At 40.7% G+C, this 23,737-nt stretch overlaps 4 protein-coding genes across 5 annotated transcripts; 3 read left to right on the top strand and 1 right to left on the bottom strand.

The window, feature by feature from the left end:
• Window positions 1-73: 73 nt before the first annotated feature.
• Window positions 74-1,456, bottom strand: apoda.2 (apolipoprotein Da, duplicate 2). Its single transcript, XM_034613860.1, has 5 exons — window positions 1,320-1,456; window positions 1,043-1,176; window positions 748-869; window positions 559-647; window positions 74-440 (listed from the first exon to the last, which is right to left on the bottom strand). The coding sequence occupies exons 2-5, from the start codon at window positions 1,160-1,162 to the stop codon at window positions 199-201; spliced, it is 573 nt and encodes a 190-aa protein (XP_034469751.1). The 5' UTR covers window positions 1,163-1,176; window positions 1,320-1,456; the 3' UTR covers window positions 74-198.
• A 2,912-nt stretch (window positions 1,457-4,368) lies between these two features.
• On the top strand, window positions 4,369-6,168 carry apoda.1 (apolipoprotein Da, duplicate 1). 2 transcript variants are annotated; one of them, XM_034613864.1, is made up of 5 exons: window positions 4,369-4,433; window positions 4,672-4,811; window positions 5,129-5,250; window positions 5,342-5,427; window positions 5,546-6,168. In XM_034613864.1, exons 2-5 carry the CDS (start codon window positions 4,695-4,697, stop codon window positions 5,779-5,781), a joined length of 561 nt encoding a protein of 186 aa, XP_034469755.1. In that variant the 5' UTR covers window positions 4,369-4,433; window positions 4,672-4,694; the 3' UTR covers window positions 5,782-6,168. The 2 variants fall into 2 exon arrangements, with proteins under 2 accessions (XP_034469755.1, XP_034469754.1); XM_034613863.1 differs by having other exon boundaries at window positions 4,392-4,446; window positions 4,674-4,811.
• A 665-nt stretch (window positions 6,169-6,833) lies between these two features.
• On the top strand, window positions 6,834-11,899 carry LOC117778358 (COP9 signalosome complex subunit 9). Its single transcript, XM_034613865.1, has 3 exons — window positions 6,834-7,038; window positions 7,856-7,928; window positions 11,262-11,899. Exons 1-3 carry the CDS (start codon window positions 6,943-6,945, stop codon window positions 11,297-11,299), a joined length of 207 nt encoding a protein of 68 aa, XP_034469756.1. The 5' UTR covers window positions 6,834-6,942; the 3' UTR covers window positions 11,300-11,899.
• Window positions 11,900-16,102: 4,203 nt separating this feature from the next.
• and2 (actinodin2) lies at window positions 16,103-21,540 on the top strand. Its single transcript, XM_034614519.1, has 6 exons — window positions 16,103-16,209; window positions 16,714-16,805; window positions 17,984-18,028; window positions 19,357-19,520; window positions 19,894-20,787; window positions 21,019-21,540. Exons 2-6 carry the CDS (start codon window positions 16,733-16,735, stop codon window positions 21,412-21,414), a joined length of 1,572 nt encoding a protein of 523 aa, XP_034470410.1. The 5' UTR covers window positions 16,103-16,209; window positions 16,714-16,732; the 3' UTR covers window positions 21,415-21,540.
• Window positions 21,541-23,737: the final 2,197 nt, after the last annotated feature.

Here is a 23,737-nt window from a genome sequence, read left to right as displayed (position 1 = left end):
TCTACAGTTTGCCTTTTTGTAATTCAGAGTGAGCCCAAGGTCTAAAAACAAAACACACACAACATGAATTTCTTTCTACAGGTTTATTGCATTGACTTTGCACAAGATCAACAAAGCGATATATATATATACTGCACACTCCACACACCGAGCCATGCTGTGACTCCTGTGTCGTCCTCTATCTGAAACAGGAGTTGTCTACTGGATCATGGCGCTGCAATACTCTGCGTCCTGGTCGGTGGAGGCCATCTTGGCCACGTTGACTCCGATGGAGGACAGGATGCTGTGCAGCTCCTCGACGGCCTCCTCAGACAGGGTGGGCTCCCTGCTCAGGATCCAGGAGAACTCCATGCGGAACAGGCCGAAGTCGCTGCAGCCGTAGACCAGAGAGTGACCCTCGTAATCAGTGGAGAGCACCCAGTAGGGACCGGGGGGGGAATCTGGAGGGGAGACAAGTCGAAAGAGTCAAAGCTGCTGGGATGTTCCAAGCACAGGTCACCGGTTTTAATGAATGAGTGAACTTGAAGGTAAAAACTGTAATGAATTAGACATCCTCACTTTCAAAGAAGGAGACCTCCAGCTTGGCAGGCTCGGTGGGGTTCTTAGCCTTGGCAGAGCCGGCGATAGCATTAGTGGTTCCGTCATTCCTGTAAAAGATGAATAAAACATGAAAGACTTAATATGAAAAAATGGAATTTAGATGAGAATTTCCTTTTTTCTATACACACATTTGGATCAGATACTCACAGCAGCTCCCTGTTCAGGACCCCGACGACTCCTGGGCTCTTCAGGCTGTAGGTGGCGGTGCCGCACTCGCCTTTCTGGAAGGCTGTTGGGAGCTTCATGATCTCATACCACCTACCCACGTACTGCAGGGAAAACACAACATATCACAGTGGAGGTGCTAAATATGTATCTGTTGCAACTCAGGGCTGTTTGCTGATAATGGAAGTTGTGGGAATTGTGCATTTCTCATGTGGTGCATAAGTTTAATATAATAGCAAATGAAAGATAAGGAATAACCTCTGAGTTTAGTATTCACCCTGGTTGCATCAAAGTTGGCCTGAACGTCAGGTTTGGGACATTTGCCGAACTTGAAGACCTGAGCGCTGGCTGCCAGGACAGACAGCAGAGTCAGGGAAATCACCTGCATGGCCTTCATCTTATCAACACGACCTGCAGAGGAGAAAACACACAGCACAATTACAGAGGCAATATCCTGCTGCAGAGCTCAGGGAACCAAACATCTGTATGGAGAATCACACAGGGAAGAACAGGAGACAGGCACAGAAATGGACGTTAAGAGGCAGCCTGCTTACCTGAGTTTACAGCTATACAACCTGTGTACAGGATGTTCAGCTTCTCTGGGTCTTTTATAGATCGAAGAACCCGGAGCTTTATCGCTGATCACGTTCCTGGGCCCCTTCTCTGTGTTTTCATGGCCGACGGTTGTGATGTGTGAGAGCTGGCACCTGTTCAAATGAAGAAACTGTTCAAACAGGCCTCGCTCCATTGACAGGTCAGCGATGGTATCGAGTCTATGTAGTAGGGGAAGCCCATAATGACACGGATATTATTTTCCCAAAATATGAAATGTGAAAACTACAAATAAGGTACAGTATATAATCTCAAGTTATATAAAAACTGTAAATTCATTACTTTTCAAATAGACCGTTGCATCACAGCAGCAGCGTCATACAGCCACACAGATATTCTGTTAATTAGATTAATACATTATAATTCTGCCAAAATTAAGGACTGAATAGCTTCTTTCTTGACCTATATTCTATCCTTCCACCAGTTTTCGTGGAAATCCTGAACCAAATGATCACCTCAGTCAGCTCAGAGATAACGCTCACCAGGTTACACAGTGAATTATCCTTGTTTCTATGAATGAAAAGTAAGTAAATACATGTAAGACCTTTAAAATGTAATTAATTTATTGTAATAAAGCCAAAAGAGCTGCAGAAGTTCATTCAGTGTGTCAAGAGTCGTAAAACTAGAAAGGTGAATAATGAAAAAGTAAACATGGAAATATTACGTTATGTATGTTAATGTAACGTTGGTGAAAGGTCACAGATGAGGTTGTGTGACCTTTGTTGTGCCTCAGCAGCAGGAACTATTCTCATGATCTGTGTGTGTGTTACCGCACATGTGAACATGTTTAACCTATAGTGTGTTTGTGTGTGTTTATGTGTGCGTGTGTGTGTATGAGTGTAAGTGTACACAGGTGGCAGGAGCCCCAGCGTGACCTCATGTGTTGTGGCATGAGTCTTTACTATAGGTCACATAATATAGCATCTGTTTCAAAATGTATATTAGATCATGATCATTTCTTTTACAGACAACCAAACTAATAATAATATACACTAATAATGATGATAAAATATCCTTATTTATACAACACTTTGTATAAAACTGTTACAGAGTGCTTTATATGACTGAAGCAGGATTGAAACATTTCAGGACTAAGAAAAATAAGATCAGAGAAGAAAATAATATGAAAACAATTAAATACAGCATTAAAACAATCACAATAAAATAATGAACAAACAAATCATGTAAAATGGTGAAGCCTAGATAACTAAAAGGCTTTTTAGGTGCGTGTTTCCCACAGCACGGCTTGGATTGGCTCAGCATGACTAGTGATGGAATTCCTGGATGAAAAGACATGAAAAGAGCGCCATCTACAGACACTAAAAAAAAGATCCAAGAACCAAACCATCACAGCAGCTCTGCAGGGAATGAAAAGCAGAAATAAAACTCAAATGAACAAAATAAAGACAAGAAGAGACAGAAACCTGAACATGATGAAATATGGAGGAAAGTATGTCTGTCAAATATTTTGCTGAAATGCTCCAGTCTGAATTCCACTTCTTTAACATTCCTCACCCTTTGATATGTGTTTCTCCATTGAAACAGAATAGGTCAGTGTGATTGTTTGTTCTTCATCACGCTCTGACCAGTCGAGCTCATTACTTCCACCCAGTGAGAAACCGACACCTTTAACCAGCCTTTGATTTATGTGGAGCTGCAGCTAATAAGTTGATGGAAATTGAACCTTCTGATCTTTCTCTTCTTTAATTCAACCTTGTTTGTAGTTGTGTGACTTTATCTGGAAGCCGACAGGATTTAATAGTGTTTGCATGTAATTGACAGCGTTTGGTTTAAACCGTTTTGAGTGTTAAACTGTTGCGGCTCATTGCACCAGGACATATTTAAAAGTCAGGCTGTAGACTTTGATACAGAACCTGTCTGTAGGATGTATTAACAAGCAGCTTCTGAGCTGGAGAGCCTGTCATTTCCTTGTGAAATTTAATTTGTAACTGAACTCCTACAGCTCTGCTGGGCAGTTATGATTCACTCCACATTTCATCGGCGCCTTGGCTTTTTATTTCCTGTTTGAATTCAGTGCATTGACTCGCACTTTAAAATATTTTGCCGAACAAGAACATGTTTCTTTAGCTTTTTTTGTGGAAAATTGATGTTGGTGCATGTGTAATAAACACAGGGCGATCAGTGTTATGTGTGTGACTATGAGACAGGACGATTATCTCTGAGGGTCTGTAATACTTGTTAAAACATTGAAAAGTATTAAAAAGAGATGGATAAACTAGAATTGGTAAGATTTGGATATTCCATTGTGATAGTTTCAGTGATATATGCTCTTGTTGTCAGGACTACTGTTCACACTTGGAAGCTGCCCAGTGAAACTGCAGTCCGACCCACTGGCCACTAATTAGATGAAGAGTCAGGAGATCGCCAAAAATAAAAGTCTAAAGAAGCAGAAGACGCAAAAAACCCACAAATATCCACCTGTTGACGTCAGAACTCTTCAAAGTTATTCCAAATCACGCCTGTACTGAATTTAAATGGTCGACTGTCCATCTAATGGTTAATGTGATATTAAAGTGGTGGACCAATCAGCACAGCCATCGGTACAGATCCACATTCACCATGACTCAAAAGGTTCCTGATAAACTGTGACATGACCAAATATTGTTGATTTAGATCGAATCTTATTGATTTAGTCAACTGCTTTGTAAAAACCATGCAGGAATATGTAGGTCATATTATTTTTAGGTTTGAAAAAACAAACTGGATCCTCCAACTTCTTCAACTTGAATTGGCCCAGATAGAGTTTGTATCTATAAATACAAACCTTCACGTATTCTATAGAAACATGAAACAATAAATCCACATTTCTGTGCATCTGAGGGAGGAGAGCATCCAGATTGTTTTATAACATTCCTGCTGGTATGTCCCCTGTGACTCCAATTTGCTAATAGTTTGCTTCAAGTCTGGAATAAGGCTCCATACAAAGACAGCCATTGATGACACAGAGTGGCAGTGCTGCAAAACCTCGCGCAGAGCGACGTCTTTAATTCAAACAGCGGAGTTTGTCCGAGGAAGAGAAGACAAGTCTGAAGCAAAGAGGCCACAGAGGTAAGAAATAATATCTAGTGAAGTATATAAATATTAAAACAACAAAACACATTAGAGAAGAGAGACTATAATGTTGGTTTTCCTGAACTGAGGTTGTATAGCTAGAAGATTAGAAGATTTGTCAGGTAAACTGTCACTTTTAGTAATGATGTGAATGCATCGCACTGTATTTTATGTTACATTTCAGTAATTTGTTGCCTTATTTACATTGTTTATGTATGTTGCAGGAAACAAAGGCCGGTCTCACTATGAAGTTATCTTCAGCTCTGGCTTTTGTGCTGGTTCTCCCACTCACCTGGGCGCAGGTTCCCCACTGGGGACCGTGTCCAGAACCGTCCGTTCAAACTGCGTTCAACCTCAAGCAGGTAAGGAAAATAGTTATGTTTAAGATATAAGATATAAGATATAATTTTGGTGAGTTTTCCTTCCTTTATTTTCCCTACATTTTGTGGATAATCTTTTTTTTTTTAATGTTAAATCTAAACCTCTTTTTTTCCCCAAACACAATATATCATATTTATTCTACTTCGTTGCACTCACTTATTTTGACTTTGGTCGTCCACAACGTTTAAGTAAATATAATTATTGCACCTCGAGTGGGTGTGGTAGGACATCTGCCATATGTCTCACTGAATGAATATGTAGATGTATCATGGTTTTCCTTCTTCCTTTACCCTCACAGTTCATGGGCAGGTGGTTCGAAATTGCCAAACTGCCGGCCCAGTTTGAGAAGGGCCGCTGCATCGAGACAAACTTCACCATGAGGACGGACAACTCCATCCGAGTGGTCAGCTCTGAAATACTGTGAGTTACTTTGTGCGAATGTGAAATTGGGAGGTGATGATGGCATGAGGTGTATCTCTTTTAAAACATGTGACTGTGTGGAATTGAACAGAAAAGGAGAGCTGAGGAAAATCGAAGGCAATGGAGTCATAGAAGACATGAAGAATCCGGCCAAGCTGGGGATAAGTTATTCCTATGGTGAGGATGACTATACATTTAACTCCTGCTGCTGTGTGTCAATTTGTAATGTCAGTGGATTTTGTCACATGAACAGAAGAAAGCATTTGAATGGATTCCTTGTTTCTCGCCACCACAGTCCTGCCCTACTCCCCGTACTGGATCCTGTCCACGGACTACACCAACACGGCCCTGGTGTATTCCTGCACGGACATCCTCAGGCTCTTCCACGTCGACTTTGCCTGGATCCTGAGCCGAACACGAACCCTGCCGGACGCCACCGTGGAGAAGGCCAAGGAGACCTTCGGCAACAACAACATCGACGTGAGCAGGATGATTGCCAGCAAGCAGCAGGGCTGTGACAAAACCCTGTGAGCGGCAGGGTGCTGCGGTGCAAATACAAGATGGTGCTGTTGGAGGGAGAAGATGACTGATATTCTGTGATGACTGAGGCCAGGAGGTCTAGACTCAGCTCTGTTATTTAGTTTGTGCAACAGACCAGAGTTGAATGTATTTCATGTGATGTTGTTTTATGTTTAACAGCACAGATACTAAGTTGTAGTTTTCCCACCTTTTTATTTGCACATCATCACTGATTGTGATTTTATGATAGAAATGTTCTGCCCTGTTTTGCCCCGTGAGGCTGAAAAATGTGTGTTTCATTTCCTGTAAAAAGATGTGGAATCAAACGATATTTAATCTGATCTGATTATACAAGAAACTGGAAAACATGACACATCTAATTAGAGTGAATAAAGTCAGTCAAACTTACCTCATGTGATCTTCCTTGATTCCAAAGTGCAATCTCTACCACTCGAACACAATTTTAATAAAACGTATTGTATGTTTATCCGTGTTTAAAGTAGGAACTTAAAAAAAAAAATCACTTATTTGATTGTTTAACTGTTTAACTGTTCAAGTCAAATACCAAAATATTGATGGTAAATATAGTTTTGAATTGATAATTAATCAAGACTTCTGCCAAGTTGAGCATTAAGAGTTTTTTTAGGGTGAGTCTCATGGTACTTTTTACTGGAGTTACAATTCGATTGTGGAATTCTACATTTTCTATACTAATAATACAGGAATATACAAAATCTTTTATGTGTATGTGTGTATCCCAGGTATGACTGAATAATCAGCAGATTATTTTCTCCATTATTGTCAGAAATGTAGATACAACTTTATAACAATACATTTATTGGTATAGTACTCATCACTGTTTAAAAGTACTTCACAAAAAATACAACATAGGATCAAAATAAAATAAAATCTATCTATCTATCTATCTATCTATCTATCTATCTATCTATCTATCTATCTATCTATCTATCTATCTATATCTGGTATACAAAGTCAGTGAAATGATGAATGAAGCCACACTCTCATCATAAGAGCAGCGGAACCTTTGTCTCGCGACGTGACTTTCCCTCCGGACCTTTCTTCCCAGCACACCGGCTGTGTATCTCCTCTAGCCTAGAGCAGCGTGTGAAACTCTTGACAGAAACTCATTAATGTTACAGACATCGTTCATCTATGCCTCTGAAGGACCAGTCCAACTCCACCGCCATGAAACCAGCCGTGGATGAGATGTTCCCCGAAGGCGCTGGACCCTACGTGGACCTGGACGAGGTTTGTTAGCTTACATGCTAATTCCAAATAGCAGCGAGCATCACATACAAATGAACTGATTAGCTGGAGCTAGCTTCTCTCGTGGCCTCTGTTATTGTCTTTACAGGTTAATGTTTTTATTTATTATCGGTCACTAACTTAGCTAGAAGTGCTAAAGATTTAACTCATGCTAACGTTCATGTGTATTTCCTCACAGTGGCACTTTAACATGAACTCCATGCTAATGCTAAACACAGCCCATTGGAAACTCTTCATCACGTTTGTTTTCTGCACACTGATGCTGCCAGTCCCATGGTCTTCCTCTTCATTGATGTGGTTTGTTGGATTCACATTGGACTCAATGTTCATGAAACCAGTTTGAGACCAGTTTAGCTTTGTGACACGGTTCACATGGTGATCGTTGGTATCATAGACGTCATATAAAGATGGACAACATCACTTCTTCCAAAAAGCGATGCCAAACCTTCTCGATCGCCACCTTGTGTCTGACTGAAGTTATTTCTATTTCATTTAATTTTGTTTAATTCTTGTACGACACTTGAGTTAACTCTGGGCGTTTTTAAATGTCCTCTATGAAAAAAATTCACCCGACTACTGAAACACAAGTGATCACAAATGTGCTGCTTACATCAACATTGTATTTTTATTATCCAACAAAAGGTTGAAAACGCAGACTATGTAAAACGTGTGTTTCTCCGACCCTGCTCTCTGGACACTGGATGTCTCAGACGAGCTGCGTGTGATGGTTTGCTCCGCTTGTCTCTGACTTCCTGGTGTGAAATCTGTGCCTCTGAGCTGCATGTTTGTTGTCCGACAGGCTGGGGGAAGCACAGGACTGCTCATGGACCTGGCTGCCAGCGAAAAGGCAGTTCACGCAGACTTCTTCAACGGTAAAGATTCATGTGCATTCTTCACTACATGTCGTGCTTTACCCTCAAACTCTGGGGTCTGAACCCTGCATTGAAATGTTGAGTTCGCTCAATGTTCAGTATTGTCTGAAACTAAGGCTCACAATTCACATTCTCCATGTATTCACTGTATTAGAGAGATTATATGATTGTTGATACATAAATGTAGTTGAATGACAACAGATAATTAAATAAGAAAAGGATAGTTTCTCTAAACAAAGCTTATATTGACTGTTATTGATTACTGATTTTGAAAAGATCGAGATGCCTTTTAAAAGGATATTTATTGCCCCAATGAGGTCACTGGTTTCACCTTTATATTCTCAACCATCTTTTGGTTACAGCAGCTTTGTCATGTTTTCCTACTGTATGTCGTTTTTTTTTTTTTAAGCCCACTGTACTTTACAACTGGCTCGAGTTTTGTCTTTGAGGATTTCTTTCAGCAAGCAGATGTTTTGAAGTAGGTCTGTGATTTGGCACGAGAGAAATACACAAACCCACATGCAGAGCATGACTGGAAGTTGGTGCAGTTACACATTTTCTGTTCTGGGCTCTAGTGACTTCAGTCTGAAATAAAGAATAATATTTGTCATATTTCAAGTGCTAGGTCTCAACTTTCATTTGAGTAGGTTTACACTGATGCAGAAAGAAGCGTGTGTGAGATATAGACGTGTTTTCTTTTCCGCAACCAAACCTGTGTGTTTAAAAACCACAGATGCCAGTTAGTTAGTTTTCTATTCCCAGAGATGTTGGCAGCAGCACAGATTCTCACAGATTCAGAATCAACAAACAGAAGCTCTGTCACAGACTTCATTATTTACTTTTTATTCATTTTTTAAAATGTATTTAAATGTTAAGTTTATAATACGTCCCCCCTGAGCTGCAACGATCCGCTTAAAGCATTCTTCAAATACAAATGTCAATGCAAGTTATTTTTGCCGGCTCTGTCATTTAAAGTGAGCTGAGGAGTCTGTCATCGTCGAATAGGAAATCGTCAGTCACTGCAGATTGAATCTTTTAGCACATGATGTTTTGTTTTTTTCACCCCTAGGGCGTCAGTAGCTGGTTCCACAGCAGGAAGCTTCTTTACTGGCCCCAAAACATTCCTTGAAGCCCCCCCCCCCTTTTACAAACTGCATTTTATAATGGAGTGTGATCTCTGTCCCGAGGCGCTGCTACATCAAACAGCCACAACCTCTTGCCATATGCAACACAGATTCCACGCAGACTTCTCAGCGGGAACTCGGTGGATGTGCTTTGTATGAGGCTCGTTTAGGGGAGCAGCCTTTATTCCCCCTCTGATTGAGATGTGTGCCACTTAACTGGCCCTAGGCTCGTTGAACACAGCTCCCAATCCCCACGGCCTACATTCGTAAAAGGATTTTAAACGTTCATTCATTAAAACAATCGCTGTCTAACTCGCTTAATTCTTTCAGTCACAGAAGAACAAGTGCTGTGACAGTTTCTGTTAAGCTGTGTTGTTCCACATTGCTGTGAAATATCCAGGCTACGGGATTTCTGTGGGAAAAGTACTTTATTGTGTTTAGGTCTGTTTAGGTGTAGTCCTAAATGTTTTTACCTGAGACTGATTTGAAGCTGCAGTGTAAAAAAGATGGTTTAATATGTTAAACATAAACTTAGTCTTTTGGAAATGTAGCATCAGGTTGTTGGAATCATTTTCACAATGCAGTAGTTCAGGCTCGTATTCAGTCATTGTATCCATGGTTTATTGTAGGAGTGGGTGATAGAAATAAGATCCTCTCTCACATCTCATTCTGCCTCAGTGCTGGTGACAGCCAGTTGCTGGAGGCATTATTCTTTCCGGATTGTTTTTCCGTCCGAATCTTGTGAACAAATTATCTCAAGAACTCCATAAGGTAATTTCTTCAAATTTTAAATGTTCACTTGGACACAAGGGTGACCTGTTTACAGTTTGGTGGTCAAAGGTCAAGGCCGCTGTGACCTCACAAAACACATTTGTTACCCCTTGCGAACACGATATCTCAGTAACATCTCGGGGAATCCTTTAAAATCTGCCACAAATTCAAATGTTGACTTCATATGAGTCTGAAACTGTACTGATTGGCTGAGGCACACAACCACAGGCCGGTAGTTCTAGTTTTATATTGTTATGTAGACATATCTGTATCTATCAAAATCTATTGAGAAACTGCCACACAGCTAAAACATTTTCTCAGCATTTACAACATGTGGTCAGGAGTGATGTTACCTGTCTTTCATTCTAGTTCATGTGTTTGTGCCTTTTAATTAGTCTTCAAATATTGTTTTCCATCATGTGCTGTTTGTCTCGTCTGTGTTTTGTATGTTTGATGACATGTTTGAAAACACCACTTTGTGCACAATACAGACAACACGTATTCAGAGCAAATTCCTGTGTGCAGGCGGCACACACTGCATGTAGACTGACTACAGACCATTCAATATAAACGCTGATCAAAGTTTACATGTGAGTTATGAATTTCTATCGCAGCAGTTCACTTACATACGTGTACATCATGGGCTTTGCACTCCTAATCGCCCCTGTGTGTTTGAGATGTGCACACATGCACAAGTAATCAGTTAGTTGATTGAAAGACAATTAATCAGCGTATTTGGGACTTATGATGCTGTTTTCGACACTTTACGGGTTAATTAGATAAAATATGAAAATAATTTGTTTATAACCTTAGTTTTTATTTTACCAGGAAAACGCTGGGGATACAATCTGCTGATTATTTTCATCAACTGTTAAGTAATCACTGATGTGTCCAATAGTATTGAAATTGACAGTAATCATTTTCCACAGCCCAAAGTGACGTATTGTTTATTTTAGTCCAAAAACTCAAAGATAACTAACTGTGACAGCCCTTGAAAACACAGAATGCAAAAAGTTAATATCAATGTGAAGTTGCAGTAAACAACCAGTACAGCACAGCAGGTCAGACAAACTCCTATAACTCATGTCTGCAAAAATGAAAGTGTATTTCCCTTTTATCTGGATTTGTAGAGTGTTAAATGCAGCTTACCTGCAGCAGAGGATGTGGCACATATTATCCAGCGTGTTCATGCAGTTCTCCTGCTGACCCCTGACCTCACAAACTGTCAGACCCACAGGAAGGCCACTCCTCACCAAGTACATTCCCAGATCCTTTTACTTTTATCACCCTGCACCCCTTCGACCCAGCGACCCAAACGACCACTTTATGAGAAAATGCCTGGCTTGCAGAAACTTTTGAAACGCAGCCATAGTTTTGTTGTCCAGCTGTTATGTCACTTTAGTGGAATAATTGTGTTCTGTTATTTTTTCTCCCACAGATTTTGAAGATCTGTTTGACGACGATGACATCCAGTGAAAGATTAAACACAGGTCCTCAGAGCAGTGATGGATGATATTCACACTCCAGCTCCACACCACATTTTTTTTTGTGGAAAGCAAACCGGCTATTTACTGTCTAATGACATACAATTTCCCTTCATAGCTGTCCTAGTTTCAGGCTTTTTTAAAACATCCTTAAAGAGTCGTCACCATCTCCAGATGTTGTGAAATTCTTAAGATCCCAAGGATTCCTTCATATATGGCATGTTCAAATTATGAGCTTGTATCGTGCTCGTGTCTTCGGCTCCTTCTAAACTGGATTGCAGGTTTCTGTGTGCTGGAGAACACCTGTTAGGAACATAATTATACATGTGATGGGCAGAGGCTCCGTATACTGTCGCCCTTAAACAGGCTGCAGATGGTATATGATAAGTGAGGGTCTGGTAAAATTGTTTAAATTATTTGCGTGACCGTGTGTGATAGTCACATACATTCTGTGCATTTGGTTTTTAGAACAGTGTCTTCTGTTGCATGATCCATTTGTACATATGTGTACAGTCGTTACGCAACCACACTTCTGTTTGTGATTGAAGTGACTCTGGTTGAAACTCAATAAACAGAACTTTGGATTAATGAAGCAGTGAATGTGTGGTTTCTTTCTGTACACTTAAGTGAATTATATTTATGTAGTCTGTATTCTCAAAGATGGTTTTGTGTGCATTGAATATATATTTGTGTTTTTATTTTATATTCAATTCTTTGAAATAAAAATGTACAAACTTAAGTCGGGGTAAAAGAGAAGATGATACAATCTACTAACTCAAGTATTTATTCAAAGCTCATGATTAAAATGTTTTCTGATGTAATTAATTTATTGAATACCACTGGGATCATTAAATGGGTCCCAGTTCTGGAGCTGTTTGTCATATCACATGATCTTCATCATTATTGTGAAAGCACTTTTTGGTTGGGCTATGAAATCAAGTTTCTTTCGAAGTTCTTCAAGTGCTCGGGAGGAAAAAATGGAAATTTGACCGTTGCTCTAATTGGGCAGATCATGAGGAAAGCTGCAATGTGCAACTGTTTTGAGTTGTTTTGCCTGTTGGGATTTTCACTTGGGGGAAAAGTAAAAATACATTTGAAAACATTGTGTCTGAGTTTATGAAATAGAAATGGTCTTATCACTATTTGTTTACATGATATACACAAAGAATGTACTTAGAATACAATCAGCAGTTTAATCGACAATTTAAGAATAGTTTGTTGTGGTCTTAATGAAAAAAAATGTTTACTTCAGATTTTCTATGTATTTTGTTTTGCACTTGCCATTTCATCATAGCAGAAAACATTTATACTGTATTATTGATGTAATCCATGTGCAGCCGCTCACTGAGCTGATCATGAGTTTATCTATAAAAGTATTGAAATGTTCAATTAGACAAATCTAACTTATAATGTCTTATAGTTGCTTCCAGGAATATGAAGCGAAGTTTGAAGAACATAAAGCATCTTGCAACCAATATATAAAAGGCTGTTTCAAACAGAAACTAATACCTTGCTGCCTATTTGAGAAGCAATAAAATGTGGTCTGCAGCTGTCAGTCTATAGGTAAACAGGAGATTACACTGTCTGAAAAGACGGCTTCAAAAAGCTTTTACTTTGCAGCATATGGTATTTTTCCTTCTCAGTTCATCACTCAGGCAGATTTGATCAGAGTATTTACTGTATATTGAGACACTCCCTCAACATCAGCCCCAATCGGAGGTCAATGTGAAGGTCAGAACATATTGAGCCTTTATTACTGTTCAGCACCAGAGGAGACTGATAAGAGGCTTTGAAGAGCACAAAATGCAAAGTGTAGGTTTTTACCAGCTTCCACAGATTCAGCAAAACAGAGAACTGCGCAGTCGGCACATGTTCAACAGTCGTGTACAAGACAATGGTATTAAGTACACTACAGAGTCTTGACTGGGCTTTAACCAGCAGTTCACACACACTGACGTCTGACCGGGGTTTGCAACATGAAGAACAGGGTCAGGGATCAGGGCCCGTTAACAGAGGTGTTGGGGGATAATCAACTTTATTAAAAAGGTTTGAGAAACTCATGATTCAGACTCTCCAGAGAAGATTTCATCTGTAAAGGATCAGAAGTCATTCTTAATGCAGAGTGAAATCCCTAAAAAACAATATATGTATATATTTAGTTATATTATTATTGTTATTATAATGCGAAATTTAAATGTTTCTTATACGACGTGTCTCCACTTCCTCCCACTATCCAGAGATGAAGCCAAAATAACCAAGTTACGTGAAGAAGTGATGGGGCAGCAGCAGCAAGGTCCTGCTGATACATAGCTTGAACCATTGTGAGTCAGTCCCAGCTGTAAGTCTACAGTGTTTACATAAACACTTTCAAAGGGGATTGTCAACACTTGATCTGTTTCTTTTCACCCAAGTCTGTTAAGTTCTTGTGAATTGTCCCGTGTAGTGAAAAAGACAGAAATATCTCCTGCTGGCTGCTCTGTCCTTTTGTCTCCTTGTGTGACTGTCCCACTTATTCTTAAACAACTGAACTGCAGGGATCACAGCCGAGGCTGAGTCATCCTCTGTCATGCAATGGGGACAAAGACCTAGGGCACAAATATGATATATGATATGAGTATTAATTTGACCAAACGTAGCATTAAGGAACCGAGGAGCAGATGATGCTTAATGCATAATAACCATAATAGCTGGATATATTTGAGTTTTTTAGCTTAATAGAGACAATATAGGAATGAAAATTTGTTAATATGTATAGCTCAAGCTGTAAAGCAACAGCGCCCTCCTAAGCAACACATGGGGATTGATTTGGCTTTGTGTTCAAGCGATTAAGTTGTTTGTAGATGAAAAGAATCAAAGCCTATCAAATGGTGGATGTTCCTCACGATCCTCGGCTTTCTGAGCCAGAAGAACTGCTTCTGTATCAAATCCAACAAACTCTGTTCAGAAGTCTTCATATTGTAAAAGTAACCTGGATGAATATTGGAGACAAACGCTGTTTTTTAATGAACTGATCCACGGTTCAACATTACTCCTGAACGTTCTGTGCCTGATTCTTACAATTTAATCTGCGACTGTAAGTCAGTTCCACACTTCTCACAGGAGATCGTACCCACTCACTAAAGTTACAAGAACAGACTCTCAGGCTGAGGAGGGAGAATGAAAAAAGAAATATTATCTCTATTCCAACTCAGTGAACCATCAAACTAATATTAAAGCTGCTATTCAGAAAAAGTAGCATTTTGTTGCTTTAAGTGATTCACAGCCAAGGTACTTCTACAGTTACGAGGAAGTGTGGAAATATTGTGATGGAGGTCAACTCATTAAAAAACTATGACTTGAAACTAGATAATAAAATCTAAAATAATTCAAGAATTGTAATATTTACCTAGAAGTTATGGGTAAATGGATGAAACATCTAGTGAACCTCTGGCCACTATAGCGGCACAAAAGCAAACATCCCCAAACAAACCTGAAAATTGCTGAACTGACTCAATCCTATACGATTTGTTGAAGTAATATTTACTTTAATACAATAAAATGTTGTAGATAATCTCCAGTTCAAAATGACTGGAAAAGAAAACATCTGGAACATTGGGGTTTGGGGATAATAGGGTTCGTCTGACAGGGCTGTATATGCTGCTCTGCACCTATATAAGTGTGTGTGTGTGTGTGTGTGTGTGTGTGTGTGTGTGTGTGTGTGTGTGTTGTTCTGACGCAGGCTGCGGGCTCTACAGGCTACGTGGCACAATCCGCCTGCAACATACAAACAGCGGTGTTGGCATGCTGCTCCTCATGGCTTCTCCAGCAGTTTGCTTCATTAGTGTCCCGCTGGATGTGGCCTTGTGCCTCTAACGACTCCAGCTTCCATGTTGTCCAATAAAAAAAAAACATGCACGTGCAAGAAAGGGGCTTTTTGTTTTTTTTTAAGAAATGAGAGATGGTTTAAATACACTTATCATTCTGATAGAGATTTGAGCTGAGTATCAGTCACTAGACATTACAGCTGACAACATGTTGGTGAACGTTATCAAGGCTGGTGCAACCACTGCTGCATCACTGCATCAATGAAGGGACTCGCGCTCCTGTAATCCTGGACAATATCACTCACACGCGTGTCAATAAAGTGATGCAACACAGCTGATGGTTCAGAGGTATGTTTTATTCATGCAGTCTGTTTCCATGCAGACTTTTTATAGAGATAATGCACTAAAAGAAAAAATCGTTTAATTTCTTTCCAGTTCAGGAAGTTGTTGTTATCTACTTTGTGTTTATGCATGTTTTTTTCTTTCCTGGTGCATCATCAGGAAAGTACCATGAATATCACGAGTACCTCTTGCTCTCCTGTTTTATCAGAGCCACCTCGGCCACAGCCGCAGGCACTTCTTCATAAATCTGTGCCCATCAAACGGAGGCCTCCTGTTGAGTGGATTTAAAAAGCTCTGAGTTTTTTAAGTTCACACCCACTGAGCAATTTATGTTAATTTTCAAATCTGAAAATCAACTAGAGGCTTAGACAAAGTGTCACCTCGCACGATGACCCCGAATTCCAAACCTGTGAGGAAAGAAACCCGGCGCTAAATGGTACCTTGTTAATGTCCCTCTGCTGAGAGCTGTCGTGCTGCTCACCTCTCCTAATTACAGGACCCCTATTGGTTGAACGTATGGCAGCTCAGGAGCCAATCCCTGAGCGCCTAACAGCACGCCGGAGCCGTATGACATGCCTTTTTGTTTTTAATGATCAAGGGGGCTCCTTAAAAATGTTTCCCTGCCCGTGTGTCCTGTACAGGGGAGCAGAGAGGTAGACGGTTTAGACAGCTGAGAGCTCAGTGCAGGAAGACCCCCCCCTCAAGAGGCTTGATCCAGGGCTGATCTCAGGAGGCCACATCTTCAGCACCTTTGCAGGTAAGGACAAATGTGTGTGTTTTTTTTAAAGCCATGGCAACTTTCTGCAACTTTTTTTAGATGAAAAGTGGGAAAGTGCTCAGATTTATAAGCCTGAGTGAAACTATAGAAGATAATCTCTGTAATTCCGTATCCTTCCATACATGGAGACGTACAGTTCAATCTTTTGCCTGTTTGATTGTTCAGTCCATTTGCTCTCTGTTTGATATTCTGATATACAGAACTGAAGTGTCTCTAATCTCTGAAAAGCTCCATTACAGCATGTCCCCAATCCTCTTCATTGTCTTGGCAGCAGCCAGTTAAATAAAATAAAAGCTGTCTTTTCAGTCCATGTGAATGGTCTTCTCATGGATTTCTAAATCCTTCTGCAAAACTCAAACAAAAACCAATGAATTCAAGTCAAGTGCATTACGATATTACAGTCTTTTTGTCAGAAGTTCGTACAGAAAATACAGTTCAGTTACATCACTGAATATTATATATGTCTGTATTTCTTTCCCCCAGGAAGAACATAGAACAGAAAATGGCTCGTGTTGGACGACCATCGTTTTCCCTGATCCACACAGGATTGCTGTTAGCGATCGTTCTACTACCAGGTGAGACTCAAAACGTATCTGGGACTTTATCTGATCTTTGCCACAACAGTAAATCCTCTCTGTTTGCTGGATGTGGGAACTATCGGGTTTCTCTGTAATACTGTAAGGTCTCGATCTTACTAAGTAATGTGCCTTCAGCAAATGTTGTCTTTTGGTGCTCTACAAATAAAATTGAATTGAACTAAATATAGTTGGACGACAATGAAATGGAAGCAAATCTAAGTTACTTGTAGTTTACATGAATAGTTCCAAACTATGTAACTTTCTCCTTCTCCATTAAAATGTACATTTTACTCTTATCTGACAGATTTCGACAGAAGTTACTCTGGGAGTTTATTCATAAGGCTCATGATCAGTTTGTGAAACATGACACATTCACAGATAATGTAGCTACGTTAACTCCACTCCACCAAGTACAACTGCAAAATGCACCATTAACATTAAGGAATCAGAAGCATCATAATGATTAAATATATATCACAGTCACATGGGCTGTTTGTCAGCATTACTTACTTTTAGTTTTGATACTTGAAGTACATTTTCATACTTCTATACTTTTATTTAAGTAGGATTTTAACTACAGGCCTTACTTTTAATTTTACATCATTGTAGTACTACTCTTACTTAAATCTCTTAATGAAGGATGGGGATGTTTATTTATATATATATATAAGAGGAAATCGGCTTAATGACCTACACATTTCTAAAATCCTTACAGTTGTCCATAAACTAAAGCCCCCCCCCCCCCCCCCCCCCTGTGGAGCTATATATCCCACATGTGCAAACAGGGATGTACACAGACATGTCCCCCCCCTTCCCATCTTCTATGTTTACAGTGTATAGGTAATTGGTTTATGTGGGGGTCCACTCTTTGTACTTTTACAGGTTTACTTTAAGGAGGCCCCCATTAGTTGCATAAACTCCACTGCTCTGGTTTTCAAAGCCTAACTGAAAGTGTATGAGGTTGCAGGGGGGTGGAGGGTTTGTGGGTTGGGGGTCTTTAATCTGCAGGGTGCAAACTGAACCCGGGCGCCAGAGCCCCAGCACCTGCCGTGTCTCACCCAGGGGCTTATTAGCAGCTCAGCATTTTCCCCTGATGTTATGGAAAGCTCAACATCTGGACCCAGTCTAATAATTTCCCTGCTGCTGCTAATGTGGCTGCTGCCTGTGTTTTACAGAGTTCCTGGGGGCGGTACCAGTGGAGCAGCACAGGGAGGAGGAAGGTGAGGACCAGTGATGTGGCATTTAGGACATTTTAAATCATGGACCTTGAAAAGGAGAGAGAGTATCTACTGTAAATATGCAGTAAATACGCACAACATTGATTTAAGTTTTAAAGGTGGTGATCACAATAACACACCCTGACAATCTGGTCAAACCCAATATGGAGCTAAAACAATTTGTTGACAGAAAATGAACTGACAACAATTTTTCTGTTTAATCTCATCAAATAAAAAACTTAATTCCAGTCTCTCAAATGTAAAGATCCTGTACTTGAACTTAATTTACATGAAATTAAATTAAAAAAATTGATTTTTAAATGTTAAAAAGTCGTCTTTGGCAACTCACGATGGACAATATTACTATTTACTTTATACTGATATTTAATCAGCGATCAAACAATAACAGTTTAATGAAATGGAAAAGTATTCAACATATTAAGTTATAATGGAAGTACAGTTATTGGAGGGTTGTAGCTGTAGTTGTTCAGGATGCAAAATTGTTTTCCAGTCAATAATCTCATCTAAAACCGATCCAGAAATACATTCGTGCATATTTTGAGAACTTTCATGGTTTGTTGGCAGAGTCTCAGAGAAGAGTCGGTTCAGCTCTATTGAGATTCCTGAGGCCATAGTCTTCTGATGTTGTTGTATTGATCTGAGTTTTATGAATTTACATGTTGATCTGGGGAGATAAACTAACAGGAGCATGAAACAACATGATGTAGTCCATCGTTTTAAATTAAATACCAAAGAACGTCTTATTCATGTCATCCAAAAATACTAAAATGATAAAAGAGACCGGAATAAAAACGGTCAGAAATCCTTTATTAACACACTGTTTGCTTTTTTGTGGCTGCATAAACATGAAGCTGTAGCCTGCAGCTGGTTGTCTGTGCAATACTCAAAGAAGTATTATAACCTCCCATAAAATGACTCTGTTGACCTTGTTTTTGGTCCAGGCAAAAAAAAAACATATACCATGTTAATTCATGGGCTGTGGACAGAGCCAGGTCAGCTAGAAAATCAATAAGTCTGTCTCACTGAAATATTAAACTTTTAAACTTTCACTTATTGCTGAATGTGGCAACATATTGAAATGTAGCTGATTTTCACGGTTAGTGTACTGTGACAAACTTTAAAAATAACTTGATCAGATAAAGACACGAGGTCCAAACAATATTTGATTTACGTTTAATTCAATTTTCAACTTATTCATAACTCTCTTGAATGCATCAAATGAGTAGTGAACTAAGATCACTGAGGTTGTAACTCTAGCCCACATGACTTCCTAACTATCCCACTTAATCTCTTCGTTCTCTCCCCGTCAGTGACTGCAGTGTCTGTTGATGTGAAAGCCGAGGCCATGGACACCCTGAAGAAACTCGTCCGGAACAGAAGGAACGTCCCTGTGATGGCTGTGCCCCAGTTCAAACGCGTGCCAGACTTCTGGGGATGGTACAAGTACTTCATGGACAGCCACAACCAGGAGGGAGTGAGTGGAGCTTCGATGAAATAGTTTCAACACAGAGCGTCTGTATTCGCTGAGGTTTTAAAAATCAGAGCAGTTATTCTTTTATGCTCAGACCATGATTATATAATTATCGTTACCCTCTTAAAATGCTAATGTGGGTTTTAATGCAGCTCATGTTCCAGCATGTATTCTCAGTGCCAGGGAGAGCTCTGTGGTTTGAGTGACAAGATAGCGAGCTTAAAAACGACATGCATTTCTCCACAGAGGGTTTCTCTGAAAGAGATTTGAATTCTTTTAGTTTTATTTTTGTTTTTTTCTCTGCCTTTGTAGCATCTGAATCATCTGAGATTAGGAGGATTTATTAATTTTGTCTCGTTTCCCTCCTGCTCTTCAGGTTGAGGATCTGGACCGTCTCTACATGGCCTACCTGCAGAACAAACACAGGTCAGAGGAGGGGCCCAACTTCAACCACTACCTCAAGCACCTCAGTGAAATCTACAAGACCTGCGCCGATTCTGATGACCCAGAATGCATTGCAGAGTCCACCAGCAAGCCAAAGGCTTCAGTAGTGATGCCCTCCTCCGTCAAGTCTGCCGCCGTCAGGATGTGCAACCCCTACATCGACCCCTACTGCCTCTTCCCCCTCGTCCCCCAGGTTGCGGCCCCAGCGCCTGAGCCAGTGCCAGTTAACTTCCCAGCTCCCATCCTCACCCCCATGCTGCCCATGCCCATGAAGGGCTCCACTGGCTTCTACCACTACGCCCCTGTCCTGGAGCCGTTCCTGAGCGCAGAGCAGAAGACTGAGCTGCTGAGGATCTGCAGCCCAGAGGATGTCGAGTGTCTGCAGTACCACCTGAGGGCAGCTTATGGCTACCGCCCAGCTGCTGGCCCCGCCCCATCCTACGCCGCACTCAAATGTGACCCCAAGGATCCCTACTGCATGCCCCTCCTGGTCCAGAAGTCCCCATCAGGCTTCTACCACCGGCTCTACCCCAGCTGTGACCCGGCCGTCGACCCTCTGTGTGTGTCAAACGTCGCTGCTCCTGCTCCCCTTGCTGAGAAGGCTCCCAAAGAGCAACACTGCAACCCTCTGTTTGACGGTGGCTGCAACCCCCTGTCCGCCACCAAGCTGTCAGGCCTCACCAAGCCCGTCCTGGAGTACGCCCCCAAGGCTCAGTACGCACCTCCCGCTGCTCCTCTGGCCTGCGACCCTCGCTACGATCCGTACTGCATACTGGCAGCCGCCGCTGCCCTGCGCAAGCCCCCCCCACAGGTCCCCGAGCACCAGGTCTGAGTTTGAAGTCCTGCTAATAGGATTGATTAGTTCTAATGTTTTGACTAACCTAGTGTAATCTCGCTTGTTGAATGGTTCTAATATTTCTTCCTTTTCTCTGTTGGTTTATTAAATAATGTTTTAAAATAAGAATTGGTGTTTCATAATGCTTTCACTTCCTATCTTTGATCTACTTTTTCATCTGTTTTAAACCAAAAACCACAAATCAATTGATCGATCAACCAGGTCCGCTCCAAGCTCGGCATCCGTGGCAAGACCAAGGAGGGCCATGACTGCTATGTGCACTACGACAAAGACTGCACTCCGCTGAAGTATGGCCCCTCTGCCAAGGCCGACATCAAGGGTCCAGCCAAGCCCCTCTGCCATCCATTCGACCCCACCTGCGGGAAATTTGCTTCACCATCCGGCATTGCGGCAGCGAAGGTCACTGGGCACGGCATAATCCTGCCTGACCCCGACTGCGACCCCGAGGTCGACTACAACTGCCGCCTGCGCCACGCCGAACCTGCCGCTGCTGACCAGCCCGCTGCCGACCAGCCCGCCGAGGAGACCCCGGTCCCACAGTCTGCAGTCCCACGCTTTGAAGACTTCCTCACGAGCGTCATGAACCAGCACAAGTAGATCTCAGATGTAACAACTGAATCAACAGCTTCTGATAGATAATAATGGAAAGTGGTGCAAACTCCACCGTGCCCAAGTTTGCTGGACTTCATGGACCAAAACCTTCTAGACTTCATCAGCTTATTACAAAACTATCAAATCACTCAGAAAATATTGCAGATTTCACACAGTGAATCAGATTTTCCAACACAATCTGAAGGTTTCACAGAGCATTATGTGAAACCTGTGGATTAAATACTTCATGTATTTATGTTTGTAGAAAAAAGTCGTATGTATAGAAGTGTGATAGGGTAGGTGTAGTTTGATCATGTGTCTGAGGGCAAGAATTTCTCTCTGTTGTACATTCTCTGTTTCCCTTTGAGTTATCCTGAGTGTATTTAATGTTGTTTACCACAGTTTTTCTTTCACCTTACGGTACTTCATCTGTTTCATTTTTATGAAGTTCTAAATAAAACAAGATAAAAAAAAAATAAAAGATTTGAGTTTTCTTTCACAATGTCAACTATGAGGCCTCAGACACATCTGCTCAACAACAAGACAAAACCAAGTGATAACAGCAGCAAAATCCTTCTAATTCAGAAATATAAGGATTTTATATTATATTGAATCATTTCATCCACATCCGCCTAAAAGTACTGACAGTATTTCAGCACACCAATCCCCAGCTATTCCAGTAAACGTGCAGCATGTTGCACCAGTGTTTGCTCCACTATTATGTAAATATGTTGCTGTATCTGCAAATTTTATATTTACGTATAATCACCAGAAATATGCGTTTTGCATGATTTCACACCACATAGCAAAAACCCTCATGATACAGACTGTGCAGAGTTTGCACTTCTGCTAAGGCCGAACTCTCCTAAGAAAATGAAAAAATGATGAAGCTAAATCTGCCCCTTAACCTTAATCCACACCAAAATGTTGTCCCCATACCTCCAGCGAGTTTGGTGGTAATCGGTTAAGTGTTTATTTTATAATTCTGCTGACAAATAAACTAACAAACAGACACATCACCTCCCTGCTGGAAGGTGCATCAATTTAAGTTTTTGGGGTTAAACTGATACATCCAATAGTTTTCTTGACATTTTGGTTTTTATTAGACGGAGAGAGTTAAGATACGAAAAGTAAACGCAAAAAGAGAGATATGGTATTTACCAAACAACTTGACTACAAGTTGCCCCCAATATTTTCCTACCGAATATTTATCATAGGATCAAGATTGATATTCATATATTTAAGGGTTATTCCTTTATATCTAACCACACATACAAATTGATTTAATTTGCTGATGTTTTGCTGCAACTTTGTGTAACAAAATCTGAGTTATCATTACTCACTTAAACAACAATTCTCTTCCGACCCAAAACAAAATCTACAAAATGATCACTTATCTCTGAGATTTAAAAGGAACTGATAACTGAAAAATAAAGACTTATCCCAAAAACCAAAAGTCTGTCCAGGTTGTTGTTTCTAGATGAGAGCTGAGTCCCTACAATGTGCTGCTTGCACTGGTATTTGTCTCCATAATGCAGTGACTATAGAAACTAATGATATGCTGCATGAGCACAACAATTATCATTTATACATCACAGTTCTCTAAGTATATGCAATTCAAGTCTTTTCTCAGAATGAAAGAGCTGCAGCTTGGGTGATGAGTGAAGGTATTTCCACTCTGCAGACTCCTTTATTTCAGAGTAACTGAGTCAAACTGGGCTATTTTCTCCTCCACAGCTGAAAAGTCATAATTTAGGGATGAGCTGCAGCTGTGGACTACAAGGAGTGCCCGTTTGCTTTTCACTTCAACTTTTCAGCAGCTCCCCGCACACACACGAGTCGCCTGGAGGAGACAAATCCAGCCGCTGCCGCTGCTACTGACAGTTTTAAAGGCAGATAACACACAGTCAGGCCCAGTAATGGCTTCCTGAACACAACCCACACTCGAGAAAAACCTGGGGGAAGTATGTTCCTAATTGTAGCTGTTGTCCTGTAAAGTTTGGACTTGTGCTTCATTCTCCTGCAGCACCGGAATTAAAACTGCCTGCAGCAACACACAGGCAGGATTGTCAACTGCGCTTCAGTAAGTTTAACGGTAAATTTAGTGTAAAGAATGTAGCACAGGAGGTTTTTTTATCACTTCATAGTGTAAGTCGCTCAATTTATGACTCTGAATTTTTAAAACCACTTTTTACAAAGTTTACCTGACTTACTGAGGCACTAAGTTAAGATTAAAGTAGAGTATGTTCATCCTCAACTTTCAGTGCAGTTCTTCCCATGTTGTGTGTTGTGTTGTACTTCATGTCAAAGACTCATGTATTTTCAGTGT

This window comes from Hippoglossus hippoglossus, chromosome 17 (genome assembly GCF_009819705.1).
Source record: "Hippoglossus hippoglossus isolate fHipHip1 chromosome 17, fHipHip1.pri, whole genome shotgun sequence".
NCBI lineage: Eukaryota > Metazoa > Chordata > Actinopteri > Pleuronectiformes > Pleuronectidae > Hippoglossus > Hippoglossus hippoglossus.
Note: the sequence above shows the minus strand (reverse complement) of the source record. Positions and strands in the feature narration are given on the sequence as shown.

What these genes read in the sequence shown, in the direction of transcription:
- apoda.2 (XM_034613860.1), bottom strand. Translation starts at nt 1,162, where the DNA reads ATGAAGGCCATGCAGGTGATTTCCCTGACTCTGCTGTCTGTCCTGGCA. An exon ending in GTCCTGAACAGGGAGCTGCT is followed by an intron (nt 648 to 747) that starts GTGAGTATCTGA and finishes CATCTTTTACAG; the next exon opens with GAATGACGGAACCACTAATG. An exon ending in GGAGGTCTCCTTCTTTGAAA is followed by an intron (nt 441 to 558) that starts GTGAGGATGTCT and finishes TCTCCCCTCCAG; the next exon opens with ATTCCCCCCCCGGTCCCTAC.
- apoda.1 (XM_034613864.1), top strand. Translation starts at nt 4,695, where the DNA reads ATGAAGTTATCTTCAGCTCTGGCTTTTGTGCTGGTTCTCCCACTCACC. An exon ending in GTGGTCAGCTCTGAAATACT is followed by an intron (nt 5,251 to 5,341) that starts GTGAGTTACTTT and finishes GGAATTGAACAG; the next exon opens with AAAAGGAGAGCTGAGGAAAA. An exon ending in GGGGATAAGTTATTCCTATG is followed by an intron (nt 5,428 to 5,545) that starts GTGAGGATGACT and finishes TCGCCACCACAG; the next exon opens with TCCTGCCCTACTCCCCGTAC.
- LOC117778358 (XM_034613865.1), top strand. Translation starts at nt 6,943, where the DNA reads ATGCCTCTGAAGGACCAGTCCAACTCCACCGCCATGAAACCAGCCGTG. An exon ending in CCTACGTGGACCTGGACGAG is followed by an intron (nt 7,039 to 7,855) that starts GTTTGTTAGCTT and finishes GTTGTCCGACAG; the next exon opens with GCTGGGGGAAGCACAGGACT. An exon ending in TCACGCAGACTTCTTCAACG is followed by an intron (nt 7,929 to 11,261) that starts GTAAAGATTCAT and finishes TTTCTCCCACAG; the next exon opens with ATTTTGAAGATCTGTTTGAC.
- and2 (XM_034614519.1), top strand. Translation starts at nt 16,733, where the DNA reads ATGGCTCGTGTTGGACGACCATCGTTTTCCCTGATCCACACAGGATTG. An exon ending in GCAGCACAGGGAGGAGGAAG is followed by an intron (nt 18,029 to 19,356) that starts GTGAGGACCAGT and finishes TCTCCCCGTCAG; the next exon opens with TGACTGCAGTGTCTGTTGAT. An exon ending in CACAGGTCCCCGAGCACCAG is followed by an intron (nt 20,788 to 21,018) that starts GTCTGAGTTTGA and finishes TCGATCAACCAG; the next exon opens with GTCCGCTCCAAGCTCGGCAT.